The sequence below is a fragment of the Struthio camelus genome, chromosome 3 (genome assembly GCF_040807025.1).
Source record: "Struthio camelus isolate bStrCam1 chromosome 3, bStrCam1.hap1, whole genome shotgun sequence".
NCBI classification, from domain to species: Eukaryota; Metazoa; Chordata; class Aves; order Struthioniformes; family Struthionidae; genus Struthio; species Struthio camelus.
Window position 1 is genome coordinate 84,612,010 of NC_090944.1, and position 19,576 is coordinate 84,631,585.

The following is a 19,576-nucleotide window of genomic DNA, read 5'->3' on the forward strand; positions in this document are numbered from 1 at the left end:
AGGAAATCTTTTTCCTTCCTTCTCCAGGAAGGACAGCTGCATATCCCAGTTTGTGACAGCTGTATGATTCACAAATTTTCCCAGCTTGGAAAGGAGACAGAACCTTTTTTTTATATATGTAGAAAATGGCAGCCCAAGAGATGCTTCCATACAGTCATTTCCGTAGAAAAGACAAGGTATAGCTTTTGGGGCAATGCCAGCAGGCAGCTAAGCATGCCCTCCTGTACCCATGCACTATCCAGCCCTGCACTGGGACATGCTGCTGCAAGTACCACCATCTCCTTATGAGAAAAAGGGATCTGCAGCTGCATTTCCTCATGTGCAGGACCTTCCACAGAGCCAACTGGGGGATGCGACTGTGGCTATGCAGAGAGCGCTCATAGCAGGTAGGGAGCCACAGCATAGGCTGGACTCCTCTTCCTACTCATTAGGGAGCACAATCCAAACTAAGCTCAGTAAGCGAATGGAGTGAATGGATTTCCAGGGGATTCAACAGACTCTGAATCAGACCTCATATAACAGGTAAACACCTTAAACCACCAGCATACTTTCCAAGCCTTTTCAACTTGTTCCTTAGAGTAAATCTTTTGTCAGGTCTGTGCACCAGGAACCATTCCACAAATGAGTGTAATTGAGGGAGGCAGATACAGTGGGACCAGGAACCCTGAGAGCCTTAGCTCTGTCCTACAGCCCTGCCCCCGCTACTCCCCCCTGCAGGGCATCAGTCAGGCAATGCACAGGCAGCACGGCCCTGAGCCACACTGGGGTGACGCACATGGCCCCGGTCAGGTCTGTGCTGGGGCAGACTGGCACACTGCAGTTAGAGCCAGGGCTTTGGGGGAGGGACGAAGTTTGCTCCTACCCTACAGGGTTAGGTGCCTAGGGCTCTGCAGATTGCTTTCTCCTACAGTCCCTGCCTACGTTCGTACAACTGTCCAGCTGACTCCTAACCTTTGGGCAATCTGGCCTTCTGAAAAAAGTGTGTATGGGCAGATATAGATACACACACACACACGTACATATACACAAATGCACATACAAACACACATATATCTGCACTATATAAAATGTATGTGTATCTCTGTAGAGTTAAGCCAATCTAAATCTCTCCTTTTGAGAACAATATTTTACTCACTTTCTACCTACTTAAAACACTACAAAACTATAAGGCAGTTCAGGCTCTGCCAACATGCAGTAAGGAGAAGCATTCCACCGCTGAATGGAACAGTTTAAGAAATTTAAGTACTTGCTTTATAAGAGTGACAGTGACAAACCATACTAAGCCCTTAAGCAAGGGCAAATTGCTAGTCATGGTTATGTTGTTAAGTACTTAAGGAATCAGCCTACATTGTGCTAAGCACTGTACAAATACAAGGCCGATAATGGGTCCTTTCTCAAAGACAAAATAGGGTGCAGTTTACACTACAAAGATAGCAGTGTAAAAGATAGACAGGGACACTCTGAGTACCAGGAGAACTGTGCTGGTTTGGGCTGTAAAACATTCACACGCCCCCCTCACTGAACACTCAGAGCAGTTAAAAGAAGAAGGTTTTTCTCAGCTTAGTTTATGTTCGCAGTGACAGCAATACAACACGGCAGAAAACCTCTTTCACTCAGCCCGCCTCAGAGAGCTTTGCCAGCAGAATCGCAGACAGTTTCGGCAGCAGAGACGTGGGCTTGATAAAAACAGACAAAAGAAAATAATATAATTAACAGACTTAACAGAAAAGGCTGTGTTGGTTCCCAAATGCTTTAAATTGGCATTGAGAGCAGGAAAGGAGTTGAGTTCCTTAAACAGGGACAAGTTTAAAGGGAAAGAGAGAGAGGGAAAAGGAAAAAGAAAGGAAGGGAGGGAGAGAGGGAGAGAGGGAGAGAGGGAGAGAGGGAGAGAGGGAGAGAGGGAGAGAGGGAGAGAGGGAGAGAGGGAGAGAGGGAGAGAGGGAGAGAGGGAGAGAGGGAGAGAGGGAGAGAGGGAGAGAGGGAGAGAGGGAGAGAGGGAGAGAGGGAGAGAGGGAGAGAGGGAGAGAGGGAGAGAGGGAGAGAGGGAGAGAGGGAGAGAGGGAGAGAGGGAGAGAGGGAGAGAGGGAGAGAGGGAGAGAGGGAGAGAGGGAGAGAGGGAGAGAGGGAGAGAGGGAGAGAGGGAGAGAGGGAGAGAGGGAGAGAGGGAGAGAGGGAGAGAGGGAGAGAGGGAGAGAGGGAGAGAGGGAGAGAGGGAGAGAGGGAGAGAGGGAGAGAGGGAGAGAGGGAGAGAGGGAGAGAGGGAGAGAGGGAGAGAGGGAGAGAGGGAAAGGTAAGCTGGGGACAGGTCTGCTTGTGCTCCTATAACCTTGGCTTGAGGTCACATGTGTTATCCATTGCAAGGCTCAGGATTGCAAGGATCAGAAGCAAACCAGCCCCCTGCATTTACTCCAAGCAACACTTCAGCGTCAGTCCCAGTGCTGATGGGGGGGGGGGGGGAAGGGCAGAACAGAAAGGTTTGCTCGTTTTCCACAGCGGAAAGCACAACTGATGTTGATTCATCTCCCAGAGGGGAGCAGCAGCAGTTTCTTAAGGATCTTAAAAATGGAGATCAGATGCTAGTCATAGTGGCATCTCGCTAGGCATCAGCTTCGCACGTACCGGTGAGACAACTGCACGATTCGGGAAAGAGTACAGGCACAACGATCTTTTCCTCACAGAAGCAGTCCTAATAAGCCTGTTGGCCATCTTTCAGCCTAACCACCCGGATCAGGTTTAGGATGGTGACTCACACTTTCTTGCATGTATCTAGAATTACTTGCTGTGTGATGGAATTGCAAAGAAGGGGTCATCCAGGCCAACCAACAAGACCGCGCAGAAATCATGCCTCCTCTTTGCCAGAAAATGTTTCCATGAAACATACGGAAGATATAAACAAAATCTGGACCAGATTTTTTTTTTTTAAGAAGTCATGCCATACTACTTACAGTACTAAGATATACCATCAACATTTACCGTTTCTGTTCTAATAAAAACCATGCACAACTGCAAGGTAACACTCTTCCTTGACTACGCTTCACAATAGAACGTTCTTAACTTTCCTTTTATTATTTATGTGGAACTATACCAAATTGAGTCAAGTTACAAAGAATTAAGGAGAGTCACACATTCTCAATAAGATGTAGCCTCATTTTTTTGAATGCTGTTTCCAAGGTTTTATAACATACAAGCTGTTATTTATCATAACTATGGATGCTTTTTATATATTCTTGAATATGAGATTACATGCAAAGTTAACCACCAATTAAAAAAATTGAATGTCCCTCTAGTTTTTCAACCAGAAACATGCAGCTTCTCTTACGGCATCATAGTTATCTGCAGCAGAGAATTTACATTTTCTTCTAATCAATAATTACTGAAGGTATATTATTAGAACTAGCTCTTTTCCAATAAATGAATGCCAAAAATATTGGAGCGAAGCAGTAAAAGGTACACCAGCTTAATTCTAAATCCTCTTCAGTGATACTGATTCAGATCTATGGCAACATTAAGAACAAGATGAAAGGTTCTTTCACTTTCCACGCTAACACACGCTGGTGGTCACCAGGGAGGTAATGCACATTGTAAAAAGCACACATATGATCATCAATAGCCATTGAGGGATGAGTTCTGCAGATGTGTTCTAGCTGTTCAGAGCAGTGCTGGGAAAACCTCTAGTCACCATTTAGATCATCTGCTACCCCAGAAATAACAAAACACCCTGAAAGGATACAGAAAGTAGTATGCCTGGATTTTCCATCAGATTCTCCTGATCTTTCAGCGTCATTTGCAGGAGGTCACAGTTGATTTTTATTAACTTTAATTGAGATGACTCAATGCCTAGTAAGATACGCAGCAAATAGGTGAAAATAGTAGTAGGAATGCAAAGACCACCTTTCCCCTTTCTTGATAACAGAGGAATGCTGAGCAAGTTGGGCACTTAAACTAGAACATGAACCATTTGTCACATCCAAATACTTTCCTAAGAATTCATGGTAACCACCTACTTAGTTTAAACTTAGTTACAAACAAAAACAGTAAGAACTACAGTTGATCATGACCAATACAAATTAAGAAACATGTCAAGTGCTGCCACATCATGAGACCAGTACATGGGAACTCAATGTGGGAAATAATTCAGAAAGCAAAAAGGTCATTGAACAAAGTAAACAACTGCATCAACAAATAAAAACTGAACTTGCCAACTTCTAACTTCAGACCACAATCATAGTTTACAGAAATACTATTAAAATGTGAAAACTACTTTTTTCCATTTTCCTTTCATCTACATGGAGGAATTACAGAACCGCATACATAAATAAAATATGTTTTCCAGGTCACAGTTCAGCCAGTAACTGAGCATGCCCTATCACGTTCAGTATTTCTTTGCTGAATATGTCCAAGTTCTTGCGGAATCAGTACACAACACTAGCACCAAAACCAAAAATTCACATTACCAGAAGTAAAAGAAACAGTCACAGGAGGACAGCACCTTATAGACCGAATTAAATATCACTATCAATGCTTAAAAATAAAATAATTACAAGCAATAAAATAGCTATCTAAAACTCCATATAAACAAAGAGGGAAGAAAAAGAAGATTCATCACTGAGGTACAGTGGTAAGCTTAATTCTAATAGAAAACAGACATGAGGTTAAGTAGCTGCAGAGCTGAAAAGCTAAGGATAATTCAATTCACAGAACACCTGAAATACTTTATTGGCAATGTTATAAACAGGGAAACACATAAAAGCAAATATTAGACATAGCAAGCTGGCAAAAAATCTCAAGGCATCAGTAGCTCTGTGGGTCTTCCCCCCTGCACCATATCTATTAAATGTATTAGTATAAGCTTATATAAACGTATTAACATAACAGTACTAACCCCAGCTTACAAGTAGACCTCCCCATATATCACTGCTAGCAGGGGCAGTGGTGGCCATATTTCATATTATCATAGGGTTATTTCAGCTATACGATTGGAATAAGTTTTGTTTTGTTTTTTTTTTTTTTAAATCAGCTAAACCATCATATCATAATTTGGTTCCTTAAACAAGCAAAACCAAAACAAACAAAGAAAAATAACACACCCCTGCTGACCAGGTCAGCTATTGTTTTCATTACCGATTAACAGGTAAAAGGAGAGCTTTGCCTCAGTGCCTCTACCAGCGTCAGTCGTAGTACTGAGAAGGTCATCTCCCTCCCCCAAACCAACTAGAACAGCAACCAATTGAGACCATGAATCAGAACCCACATCTCTAATTCAGAGCCCAGAGCACTAACTAGAAGCAGTGTTTACAGTTCATGTTACTCTACCAGGCTTCGGAGTCTGGCCAGGAACATGCCGCCTGCGCTCTGTTCCAAGAGAAGAAACCAAGAGCAGTGAAGAGGAGAGGAGACAACCGGCAATGTCTCAAATCCAGGAGACATCATGAACTGCATTGTTTTTATCGCTTTTATGTTATATATTAGTTATCCTCGTTATATCTCATAACCTGTTAAAACAGAAAATATTTATTTTCCTGTGTCTTGGTTAATTCATGTACTATTTGAGCTCTTCTAAGAGAGAAGAGCTAAGTAACCCAGTTAAGAAATAAAAAAAGCAGATTGAAAACAAATGGAATTTTTCAAGGCCTTTGAGACAAACATGGATCATTTTCCATACAGGTTGTTCCTCAGGTTAATGCCAAATATTTTATAAGCTCTGGCAATCTTTTCTGAGTGAGACTATATCTTACAGCTTAATTTAGCAAAGGAAGACAGAAGAATTACACTGTAGAATACTTTACAAATGTTTCCTTGCTCATGGCGCTCAAAAACTGAATTGGAAAAAGGACTACAGAGCATCTTAGGTGATGTTGCCTTGGACAGATAAAATTATCCAGTGAATATTTTTGCTTTCTTCTTGCATGACTAATATATTAAACTCCATAATTCTCCTGCCCAGAAAATGGCTTCTGAAATGTCTTTGGCTTCAGGTATCCTAGGTCATGTGAAATTAAAGACAAAAAACAGGCCTATTCAAGATAACTACAAAGATTTTATCAGATTTGCTAAGAGACAGCAATGCAGTGGTAAAATGTCTTCATAAGTATGGGATCTGACATTTACTATACAATAAAACAAACTCAGAGAGAAGGAAAAAAAAAATAAACGAGCAAATGCTGAAAAAAAAATCTGTACATCACACTGCCTAGAAAACTAGATAAGACTTTACAGTTGTCACATTAAAAAATGCCTGAGGCCATGGGGAGGGCACAGAGCCATTTTAAGACACCTATATAAAATCATCATGTGACAAAACACTGCAGGCACAGCTTATCAGTTTCTATACCCCTGTCTTCTCTCATTTTTACTTTATTCGGTGTACCTCTAGTGGAGTGAAATGCATAGGGGCCCCAGCACTGAACATTCGCCTTCTAGCAGGCTTCATCTGAGCTTCATCCCGCTGGATGCAGCCAGCTCCCAAGCTACATCTCAGCCTTTTCTTTACTCTTGGGGCCTATACTGTAATGCATTTCACAGGATTACAGATACTCGAAGCATGGCAGGTCTGGATCTACCCATGTTAGTAGGTCCCAGCTCCCAGCCCAGCCAGTGCTGCAGGTGCTGACCAATGCAAACACCAAAGCTCTGGCAGAGGACCTGCAGGGTCAGGATCACAGAAACACATGCAACAAGAACACCAGATGCAGGAATGAGATAGGCTTCAGTATATAAGTAGAATGAAATAGGGAGCTTAGTTTAGAAAGAAATGGGAGTACATGACAAAAAGCAGAGAGAGGCACCTGCTCTCAGGCAGGTAGAGGCTTTGGATGCCATTCTGACACCTTGGAAAAATGACCACGGCAGTCTCCTTTTCATATAAGGATTCAACATTTAGCCGTACCTAAGGCTAGGGAAAGTATATGTTTTTGTTCATCTCAGAAAAAACAATCTGCTATCCTTTTCAATGAATCTAGCTTTAAAGTGTTTTTACGATCCTTGTAGGAAAACTTCCCAAAGGTAATGAGGATTTGATTCTTTGGGGAAAAGAAAGAGTCCTGTTTTGCCTATGCTGGATCTGACAACTTTCTCTGCAGTGACAGCACTAAGCTGCTACAGGCTGTGCCAGGCCTGACTCCATGGAGTTAAGTGAAGAAAAAGGGAGGTATATTTTTCAAGCTGACCCTGATCCCTACCTGCCAAGTTCAGGAACAGCAGAGAAGCAGAGTACCCAGCTGGAAAGTAAACTTGAAACACACTGGAAAATGGGAACATGAAAGACAGCAAAGATCGATTCTTGCAAGCAGATAAGGAGAGGCTAAGACTAGGACTACTTAGACAAAGACTTGCAAAACCAGAGCAGTTCATACAAGGATCAGATCCTGTAAGAGGAAAGTGAGTAGATACCATATTAGGAGAAAAGGAAAGGAAGGAAAGACAAACCACATTTGGAGCTATGAAAAGAAAGAACATGTCTGGCCGAGTAAGCAACTAAGTGACAAGGACAGAAACGGTAAAGAGAGAGGCAGAGGGATGGAGACACCAGATCTAAAGAGAAGAAAGACTATGATAGTAAATGAGGAGAAGACAGTAAGTACAGAAACCAGGCAGAAGCTGTGAAGAAACAGGGCAGATAGGTACTTGCAGGGTCTGGATCTAGAACAGGACACAAGACTCCTGAAACTCTTAACATGTCTATAAAGTCTTCTAGAAACCTTCTAGAGTCCTTCTAGAGCTGTCTACACTGAAAATGCAAACATACTACCACTATGCTATTTAATCATCACTTGAAATGCCAGAGGTCTGTATGATGGATCTAAAAACCACAGGCCTGCTCATAAGTCGTCCAAGTAGACACAGATTAAAAGTAACCAGAAGTCTAGAAAAATCAAAATTAAGGTTGATTGCAAAAATTTTTACTCAACATCCTTTTACCTACATATGACAATACTGTATCTATTCACATTATCAAACAGATCTTCTACCTTGTCCTGGGATACCCGACTTAATCTGTGCACAGATTGCATCAGCTAATGGAATAGGTCAGTACTGTGCAGAGGAAGAAATATCTGAAGAACCTGCTTCATTCTGCCTGGTAGCAGAAGTTAAAAAGTACCTATTAAGTGTAGGTGAAGATTGCAAGAAAAGGAAAGGACTGGTACCAAGGTTAATGGAACAGAAAGCTCTCCAGGGAAACTGGATTCCAAATCTACTTTTTCCAAAGAGTTCTCCTGTAGTGCTAACCAAAGTTTTTTAAAGCAGCATTTTATAGCTGATCACTAACAGTATATAAGACTAAGAGACCCCACTAGATCACTAAGACCAGTCCTGGCTGACATAGGCATCACCTTCTTGAAGTCCCATCTCTACACGGATCAAGCTCCATCTGAAGTCCTATTAAATATTTTAGACAGTTTGTTTGGGTTCGCAGAAGACAGGAGTCCTCTGAACCACAACAGACTCAATGAGAGCTCTGTATCATATAAATATATTGCAGAAAGGTCAAATGCTCTCAGAAATTTAACTCTACAAAAGTCTCACACTGAGCACTCAAAATTAGTAGATTCTTCCGATATTAACCTTTATTTGCAGTGGCTGTAAACACAGCAGAAAATACTCTTGGATTGCAAAAAGGTATGGATAATAAATCCATTAATACTTGAGAACTAGTAAACCCTGAAGTCCTCGCACAAAGAAAATTTGGAAGAAAATCTACCTTCATCATCAGAACAAGGTCTGGTAATGCAGTGTTTAGTAAAAGAAGGCATGTGGCCATATACTCAGCAAGGAGGAAAAAAACAGATAATTTATTGACTATAATCCATTCTGTATGCTGAATGAGACCAGAGTCCAGTAGGAGAAGGAGTACATAATTCCTACCACTTAGAAAAAACATAATAAATAAAGCATACAGGTCAGGAACATTAACTGTAACACTCCTTCATTCTTGACTTTGAAAACTGAATAGCCTTTTTTCAATCTATGCCTATAAATACACATCTACAAAAAAAAGCTAATATAGGAGGTGACATAGGAATGAAAAAGGGATAGAAAATAAAGTTTTACAGTGTTTGAAGAGCATACAACTTGAACTCTCCATACAACTAGAAGCAGTAACTGAGGGGCTATACCACAGGAAAAACTGCTAAATCTCTCTCTCAAAATTAGACTGGAGAGAGCAATAGAAAAGCCTATAACAAGGAAAAAACTGCATGTGGCTTACTATAAAAGTATGCTCAAGTGCTCTGTACTTAGAACTGTTTGAATGTTCGCTTTCCTGTTTGTTGAAATCAAGTAAAAGAGGTATTTAACAATTTTAGAGTAGCTATAATTTAAGAACAGATGGATTCTCTTTCATTTTAACTGAGTATCCTCTACGTCCCTACTACACAAGCATCGTAGGCTTGTGAGCTGTAGTATATATTACTCTGCTAAAGATTTCTACAGCAAGCAGAGGCTTGACTGAGAACATTTATTGGCCTTATGACTCAAGCCATTTTAAATGTACTTACCTTAATTTCGAATACAAGTGCAAATAAAATGCAAGTTCCAGAACAGTTCAAAAAAACAAGTTACTATACTGAAACCTACAGCGAGAACTTACAGCTCATTGAGTAACTGTCCAAGGCAGATAGCAGCACATCACAGCACACTCAAAACTCAACCATTTCATTTCTCTACCTATTTTCTGATGAGAGAAGGGAAATTTTTGTTTCTAGATCCTTTGCAAACCCAGACTGAATTGATTTAAATCAAGTTCAAACAATTTTGAGTGCATACACAACCAAAACGTTGGGGGTTTTGTACGCTAGAGTAGTTTATACAGCCTCAGCTGATTAATTTTTATTTACACATTTAAATGAAGATGAACTACAGTATAATTAATGTGGAAGAACAGTTAAAATTCTTAGAGTGAACACTGCAACTGTGTGCACAGTTCCTCAGCTTTACTATTTTGTTTTCTGCAACATAGCTCACATACCTTTACCCTATTTCTAACGCACCAGTATCCTACTAAACAGCTGAATCAATCTACTTCAGAGAAAAGGAATTTTAGGTAACTCAAATGACTTGATAAATGCAAAAGCTCAAATAAGACGTAACTTCACGCCTAACAGCAATTTCCATGGGATCTGAACACGCTAGTCTTCATAAATCTAGATCTTGTCATGGCAAAGTAGCCATGCTCAAGATAGAACCGGAAGTGCACTAGTAAGGAGTACGTCCCTGAGTCTGAGTCTTTTCAATCATTAACACGGCTTGTATAGCTTCAGGTGGTTTAAAGGGCCATGAATTTACCAAGTTATTTCAAATCCAACTAGCATCAGACTATATACCCTGCAGCAGGGAATTCCAGGGATTGAGCAGGTCTTGCATTGAATACATACTATGAAAGGAAAAGCGACTTTACACATAGGTGTCCAAACACAAAAACTGAAAGTGATTTTATCTGTTTCAATATAAAATACAAAGTACGTAACTTGTACAAACATATTCTCAGTGTCACTGTCATTTCCATATTCATACCATCTTTATGCCTCCTCATAATAGGCCTGTTTTTCCTCACCAAGTTTTCACTCCGTACTTGATCCTCCCCCTGCCTATTTCTTCTCCACCCCCAATCACCATTTTTCCATTCAGCAGCAGTCAGAGTGCAGAATAACCAGTTACGTATACACATTCTTCCCCTGGAGGGGAAACTAGCCGAGAATGCATTCGAGAAAAATATGAGGAATATCAGCTTTCAAGCAAAACAAATCTAAGCCAAGATGAATCAGTCAAGGCCACAAGCCTTGCATTGCTCAGTGTCCTATTGCACAGGAAGGGAAGGAAGGTAGAACTTCCTTATTCTGCTGACCAAGAACTTCAGAAGGGCAATGTTCCAGAGGCAGCCATCCATTGCCACAGTATGGTCACTGGCTTATCCCACTTTCAGCACCATTCTGGACAGAAAAGACATGAATTTCCTCTGATACTAGTCGGGGTTCCTTTGCACATTCAGACTGCAAATCGAGGAAACTTCCCGCAGCCACAGCACTTGCGGGTAAGGTGCCATCAGCAAAACATCATAACAGTAAGTTTTAAACCACATATTACAGCACCTTCTGCTTCCTTTCCCATCCCAAAACTATATCCTCAGTAAGCTTTAAGTTAGTAAAGAGAGTTAAAACAAGAAACGCACAGCAGAAGAGCCTAGGAAAATACAAAATGAACATGTAACTATTCAAAATTCTACAGTCAAGACTCAAGATGACAACACTAGGCGGCTTCAACTGGACGCTTGCTGAATACTTTGGATGAGTAAAGCTGACTCAGCACTACCGAGATCAAATAAAGTCACTAACATTCAGAATCTGTTTTAATACACTGAGAAAACAGCATGTAGAAAAAACTGTATAAAGTAAGGAGTAAAAATCAAACAGACACCATCACACAGATAACTGTATGTTTCAACATAACAATAAATGGAATCTTTCATTTTGAGTTCTTAAACAAGACACTAATGTAGTGTTTTTCTTCTTAGGAAAAAGTGTTCGTGTGTATGGGGAAAGGAAAGACAGGAAGGAGGAAAGATTACAGCGTTTTATCTAGGAGAGACGTGTTTTTGTTATATATTCTGACATGTTTTACTAGAAGTATTCTGCAAAATTAGGAGTAAAGTATATTTTGCCAGTACTCTTTTGAATGACGAATCAGAAAGAAAATACAGAAATGTTTTCAAAACAGTGTTACCTTGGAAAAACGAGCATTTATCCATTTTGTAAAGGTCTTTTTCTGTACGTCATTATGTTCATCTGAAAAGATAAAATAGGAAAAGAATGAGTGACAATGCAATCTTCTTAATCCTAGATTGTTCAAAACAGATCATTTCAAGCAGTACTCAGTCTCAGTGAGAGGAAATTTTTGCCTAATCTATCAATAAAGCTGTTCAGATACCAGAGTTTTGTATAGGTTTGCAGAGCCACACAAAGGTTTCAACTTTGATAGCAAGCATGCAGTCTCCTTTGCATTTGAATCAGCCTCTCTCAGCACTTTCTAGGAAGGACACCTATACATCAGATTTACAGGCTTCCTGCTAAAAATCAGCATAGGAGATCATGGGCTCTTAATCAACAGACTTTCTCAGCATCTCTTTGCCTAGATGTATTACTGCAAAAGTTGTCGAGATCCTTATTCGAACTTCTGATGCAAGTAATTGCTTGCTTCCTTCAGGAAAGAGCACAACTGCACTACCAAAGCTGCTGGAACAACCTTCAAAGCACTTGCATTTTTAACCACCCTCAGTCTGGCTTTACTCCTTGGTTAGGAACCACGTCAGTGATCAGTCACAGACTGAACATATGGGAAGGGCTGGGCACCCAGACAGGCACTACGGGTATGGCACCAAAGAAATATTACCTAGGGTCCAGGCATCAGCCAGATGGACCCAGGAGGTACAATGAAGGATTATGGGAGAGCACTTCCAGGTTAAAGCACGGGGAAAAAGCAGCGGCCACCAGCTAAACAGAGTAAAATCTGCATCTCATGCTCTTTTGAGACAGCCGTTTGCCAGTCAACTGCAATTTTATAAAGCCTATCTCACTATTATAAGAAATATCTGAACCACCTCCAGCACAACTGGCTGGATCACCTCCAGCACAACCCTGTCCTTATCATAGGTCACCTCTCAGGTGAACTGCACTGAGCTACAGGCCAGGCTACGCCTCATCATCTGCCCATGAATGGCAGTAGACTACCTGCTGACAAGACATTAGGCAAAGGAAATTCACCTACCGTGGATTTTCAGACATGCTTGCTGCAGCCAACCAGAAAGGAATTGGATACATGTGGCCTGTCAAAGGATTTAACCTCCAAGCCCATGTGGCAGACCATATCCATAGCAGGCAATCTTCCATTTGGCAAACTTAATTTGACAGTTACATCCTAGAACATAATCTCCACAAAGACCTTCAAGACTTCATAAATTTCTTGACAGGTCAGTTCTGAGATACGGTTCAGGTGCCACAGCAAGCTGCTGCCCTGGATGCTGTCTTGCAGAACCTCTTTAGTGTCAGCTGGCATCCATTTGTCCAAGCCCCTTACCACAACAAACACCAGCACAGTATTCAGACCATCTGTCCCTTCATTGGGACGAAGCCACAAAAACCTGGGTTGCAACTTGCAAGTGTTCCATTTAATGAAATCATGAAAAGGAAAAAAATTTATACAAGTCTGCAGAGAAATCAGATTATAATCAAAAGGCATTGCTGAAAAGACTATAGGCCTCGAACAGCAGCAGTTGAGACTGTTTTACAGTGAAGGTTTGCCTACAAAATTCAGACTGCATTTACAAAAATCCCTAAATTCTACCAGAAGTTGCCTCAAGTAGGAGATCTCAAAAGCTTGCTCTTTCATGTCAAATTTGCATATGAAACTGATGCCACCATGCCTCATCTGATATAACTAGCCACGTATCTCTCTCACACAGGGCTACTGGTGCAGCAGAAAAAGTGAGCAGGTCTACTTAGTCTTTGTGGGAAACAGAAAGACATTATGAATTTATACACACATATCATCTCTTCAGTATCAGAGCATCCTTTCTACTTCAATTAAACAAATAAACAAACAGAGGCCATACAGTTATTGTTCCAAGTCTTCCCAAAGAATTCTATTTGGTTGTAAGACTTACAGACTACTTCTCCAGTCAGGCTACACTTTCGTGTTTGCTTTATAAGTCCCTGAAACTACAATTTTAGTGATTGGCCATTACAGCTAGTCAAACTTTCTGTTACACACCCCTGGAAAGTGAAGTTTGCAAATGAAACGCCGATACCTTGTTAACAACAGTGATAAGTACTTTTTATGCATCAAATTAATTTTCCCTAGAATTCTGTGAGTCTATAAAGGTAACCCCTGGAGGCCAAAAATGATTTAGATTTATCTGAATAATTATTTATCTGAATAATGATTTAGATAAATAAATCTGAATGCAAATTCAGATTGCAGTCAAAAAACAGTATTACCATTCAGTAGAGTATGTGGCACTACACACATACAACTTCTCAAGCAAGACATTAAAAATGTCAGCAAGTCATAGACAAGCGAGAAAAATTCACAGTCACTAAAATATCTGTGCTTCCTTTCACACTGCTGCAGCCTCAAAGTGCGTAGGGCTGCATAAAGGCAGAGGACTGACCATGAGCCAAATTCTGCTTCATCGTTACACAGATTGTTTCTTCTGAGAAGTATGGTATCATCTGCCCTCAAGTCATTTAATGGACTTATAATGGCTGACAGTCAGAACAGTTTGTTCCTTTAAGAGGAAATTTTAAAAAAAGCAAACAAAAAACAAACACACAAACTCTTGTGATGACAACAGAGAAAAGAAAAGCTTCCTGTTCTGGAATCCTGTTTGTTCAATCTTGCTTGTTTCTGTTGTACAACATGATGCATGTCTAGAAAACAAGAGTATACTCAAAACAAACATCGCTTGTGACTAAACGCCCAAACTTTGTCCTGGCATTCAGACACTACCACTAGTCACTTCTACAGCCTTACGTACCTCCTCCACCCTGAACACGGTCCCCTAATTATATTAGGGCACTGTCAAACTGCAGTTCAGTTCCAACCTATTGGTTTGTGATTAGAGTGTTCAGGAGCAGGAAGAAATTTAACTGATCTAAATATAGAAGAGAAATAAAAGACAAAAACCAAACTGGGCTGTGGTTTGCCCTTCACTTAACCTCTGCATCATATTGAGAGCCAGCTTTCTCATTTTCCCAAAACGCATTACATGCTTACTTGACAGAACTATGTTATTTAGTTTTTGAAAGACAAAAGTTATCACACCCAGAAGAGCTGGCAGAGAGCACTATAGTGAGAATGCCCTGGAGAAGTTTACGGACTGGACTGGGTAATTCCTGTGCTCTGTCTGCCAACAGTTCTAGCAGAAACTACCAAGGGTCATCTTACATTTTCAGGTGTAAATAAAGACGTGGGGAAGGCAAGTGTAAGTTCTCTTTTTCCGTAGCAAAGGAATTAGCCTGTGGGCTTCAATTAAGACACCAGGAATGCAACAAAGTTAGAAACATCCCTTTGCCTAAGCCTTTAGGCAAGCAAAAGTGCATCTATGACAGACATCGCCCCACCCAGGCCTCGCCTGCACCCGGGAGCCTGTCAACAGTAAGGAGAGGGGAGCGAGTTTTTGTGTGCAGGCTTTTCTGGATAGAAAAAGCATTCAGTAAGTAGATACCTTTTTTTTCTTCCCCCCACCTCCAAATTCAAAGACTAATTCACATATAAAATGGCACAAAATTAGTGTCCAAAATTTGAGGATGGACACCAGTGTAGTATTTCTCCCTCTTAGCAAGAGGCATAAAGCCAAATAAACTACAAAGCATAGAGTTCGTGCCTGCTCAGTTCACAGAACAACCTCTGATGCTTATCATGAGTACTGGGCCATGACTAACAATTTGTTTCGTACTAACAAAACAAATTCAATTAGCAGCTCCATTTTATCAAAAAGAAACAAAGTAAAATTTAAGATTGTTCTACAGATCACCTCTTCTCTTGCAATGTTATGATCAGAACAAATGGTTCCAGCAACAAGCAACTGGCTTTTTGTAAGCTTTCATTTTCATATTGCAATTTTAATTCCTGCAATTAGTGGCAAGTACAACGTTTTCCTCCATTCTCTTCCCCTCCCTCTCCAAAGTTCAGCTGGACAAAAATAAAACCAGCATAATATTTTCTCTAGAGAGAGCCCTGAACCTCAATCACTGGTGTTTCCCACCAGCAGACGTCATCTGAAACACAGCACCACAGAAGAGTAACGAGGAACCCCTCCGGTTCTCACTAAAGCTTGCTGTGAGTCAAGACTAAACTGTATTTACTTCACAATAAAAAAAATCCCCCAGTAACTGATAACTTAGGAGAAGGCATGCTCACAGCTGAGACAATATTAAAATAGCCGTTTCCATACCTCCCAGCAAACACAATCCAACATACTATGCCGCCAGCCTCAGCACATTGGAATGATATTTAAAAGGAAACTATAGAGAACAAAAGCTCTCGGACACAGAAATAACGCTGTGACACCACACAATAGGCCTTCTCCAACACCCACATTTATCAGTCAACTACTGTACTGTTTTCACATAATGACATTGCAAAACTAAAAATTCCAGACCAAGTGTCACAACACCTCCAGCATACCTATTGTCTGAGTGACAGGTCAACATTCAAGCATATAGGGCTGCTGTGAGTCACCACGGCCCCCAAGGTTCCAGACAACTGACAGGAACAGAGAGATGCTAAACAAAGAATGGGCAGAAGTACCGAGGAAGGGCAAAGGAGATGGAGAAAGGAAAGACCTGCAGTTCTGGCTCTCTCCTACTGCAGCTACGCCTCCCAAGTCAAACTCTTGTCACAGCTTTAGAAACTCATACAGACTGCCTGTGGTAACCCAGATGTAATAGAGAAAACAGAGATACTAGGTCGGCAGAAACAGCACCACAGGCAGCACTAAGGCCACAAGGAAGCCCCAGATCATTCAGCCAGATCTCTCTAATCACAGGCTCCTCATTTCACTCCAATAACCAGTAATGACAACTTCTAAACCTTTTGGGCAAATCAACCACAATCTACATTCAGCACTTCTCAGGGAGTGCAAGACAGCCTTGCTAAGCCTTAGTGCGTAACAAAATTACATTTTGACATGTACTTCACAAACTGCCAGTCATCACACACTAGTGCTTCAAGCTGGAAAAGTTTTTACCAAAATATTTAATTACAGCAAAGCATTTCCACTATCAGGAAAGTGCACTACAGAAGAATGAGAGAAATTAAGTTATTATCCAATCCATTCTGTCATGTGTGATACGTGCCCAGTAGATAAGAAAGGAAAAACCTCACTCACAGTGGACAGGAAGACAAGTTCCCTCTCCCCATCTCCAAGATCCCAACCAACAAGACTGGCAAGTGGAAAGAGAGGTGTGGAGTGGGAAGGATTCTTCTCCAAAATCTGGTCATTTATCCTGTTCATAAGCAGGCAAACAGCAGGGCACTTAAAGAGATACCTTTTATCTAAGATTTAGTCTGAGTAACAATTACAAACTAAACTTGCTACAACTTTTGTTACAACAATTAGGTCTTTGCATTTCTGACTAGTTACAAAGAAAACAGAATTGCTTTCCACAAGTTCGTGTTAGCCATCTGCTCTTCTTTCTCTTTCCAAATCAAAACTTCTATTAGGCTCACTTGCATTTGTGGAGATGATTCACGGGATATAAGGCCAGAGGAATCATTGTGATTATCTGGTCTAATCTCCTGCAAAACACAGGCCGTAGAATCACATAAAGTATTTCCCACATACAGCCCAGCTGCATACCAGAAGCAGACACACACAACAGATGTTAGAAACTCTGTACAGAACAGGGTAAGCAACATCGCCAGAGCATAGATGGAAACCCAGCCATAAACAACATATTTGCAAATCTCTTATGGTAACAAAGTTTCAAAACAGAAAGACATGGCAAACAACATTGTTCAACATCTTCAGGAAACAGTGTTAAGAGTTCAAAAGATTTGCATTATTTTCCACATGCTACTATGTAGTACTGCATGGCCAACTTTCTTGAAACAAAAGAAAATTTACACAGGAGTCAACTTTTCAGAAGTTTTAGTAACTGACTAGAAAAACAGATCTGATACAGCAGAAGGAGATAAAGTAACATCTCAACAAACTAGGGACATAATATAATCCATGCACTGCTCTGCATAGTTCTGAAGTTCTTCCCAGGGCCCGGAATATCTGAGTAAGACAAAGGCTGAGTTGCTATATGCAATATGGACAAGATAGTCACATTTCATATAATAAAAACAAACTGATCAGACAGATTATATCCTTCTCTATGCCAAGCAAGTAAAGAAAGTAGTACTCTAAGATTCTCATTAAAAACATTGAATCAGAGTCTCCCCCACTCATATTCCAGAGTCTTTCGTCCCAACTCTGTTGCAGCAGACAGACCAACTCTGTTGGTTTTTCTACATTACTTTTCCCAAAACCCAAAGACCGTAAACCCAAAGTCCCTTAATTCCATGATCTTCTCACTCCAAAATCCTGAAACCTTTCCTGACACATCCCTTCAGAGCTGCCTATCTTTTTTCTAGGCTCTTCCATACATTGCTTTCCACCTTGCCCAAAATCTCCTTTCCCCACAGTCCTTCATCGCTACTGCTCTAAACTGCTCTAGGTCAATAGCTTTTCCATACAAATAAAAGTCATTTCCTGAGAAACAGGCTAATAATGCTTGGCTCCTACATATTACTATGCACTCCAATTTCCTGAGAAGTAAATTAATAATGCTTGGCTTCTTACATATGCGTATGTGCCACAGGAGTGACCTCAGCTCCTCCCTGTGCCTTCTCTGACCTCTCAGTGCAACCTCCCATCTTCCCCAGCCTGCAAGGTACAGGTGGTGCAGAGCTGGTTATGCACTACATGGTACACACACACAGGCTGACTAGTAAGCCACCAGACAATAGAAACGATAACTACAGATACTATAAAACATCTCTTCTACAGTGGAGGTACTGTGTTGGGTGCCTCTTCTTCCTCCAGCTACTGGTTTTCACAGAACCTGTAGCTATTTAATAGGCTTTGTGACATGAAAATTGTATCAAATGCCCAACTAGTTAGTCCAGTTTTGACCAGATTTTGCAGGAAGAAAAGGAAAAACAAGCATAATCAGTGTCATCTTTTCCTCAGGAAATGAGATTAATTAATGGATTTAAAGGAAAAAGTTATACGTTATTAACCAAAAACAGCAAAAACTGTTTTAAAAAGTTACAAAAATACTATTTAAATTCACCTGCAAATGAGCTAACTATCACCTGATACAGTGTCATTTCAGCAACAGCAACATACAGACTAGAGTTATTCAAAAACAAATGGAATTTATAACCACATGGAATTTAAATCTTTCCTAGTAGTCTGGTATAAGACACTCATAACTTACTATAACTCAATTGCCAAAGTTGCTAAGTAAAGGTGTAGGTTTGCTATGTTTAAATATCAGATTTCTGACGTTATTTAGAAGTCTCATTTTAAGAGAAGGAATAACATACATATACCTGGGTCTCCTCCATAAAACGTAATATAAGCTTTATCTTCCAGTACTAACTCATGGATTTAGAAAACGTATCTAATACATCTAATACAATAAAGAATTGTATTAGAAAACAATAAACTTTTTCCCACTTCGAACTAAATTTCTAGACAAAAAATAGACAACAGATCGTATTCAATATATCCCTTATAAACTTCATAAATGTTATAACCACTGCAACAACAGTAAACGACTTCTAGCACTCTCATATGAACACCTCAAGCCATCCCACAAGTGTCGCAAGCTTGACCACTCACATGAACACAACACTGCTCATTTTGCTACCGGGAAGATTAATAAACTTTTGCATTAAAGTGTTTTCACAGGCTCAAACAGCTGAAGTTGGAAGGGATCTCTAGAGATCGTCTGGACCAAGCCCCCTGCTCAGAGCAGGGTCACCTAGAGCAGGCTGCCCAGCACTGTGTCTAGACAGCTTCTAAATAGCT

At 40.6% G+C, this 19,576-nt stretch overlaps 1 protein-coding gene across 8 annotated transcripts in view; it reads right to left on the minus strand.

Annotated features, from left to right (window-relative positions):
* The window catches only part of UTRN (utrophin), a 402,533-nt gene that overhangs the window by 327,672 nt on the left and 55,285 nt on the right, over nucleotides 1-19,576 (minus strand). For all 8 annotated transcript variants that reach the window (XM_068938835.1, XM_068938836.1, XM_068938837.1 and 5 more), the window contains one exon: nucleotides 11,716-11,777. In XM_068938835.1, the coding sequence (XP_068794936.1) occupies nucleotides 11,716-11,777 (62 nt within the window). The remainder of the gene's footprint in view (nucleotides 1-11,715; nucleotides 11,778-19,576) is intronic.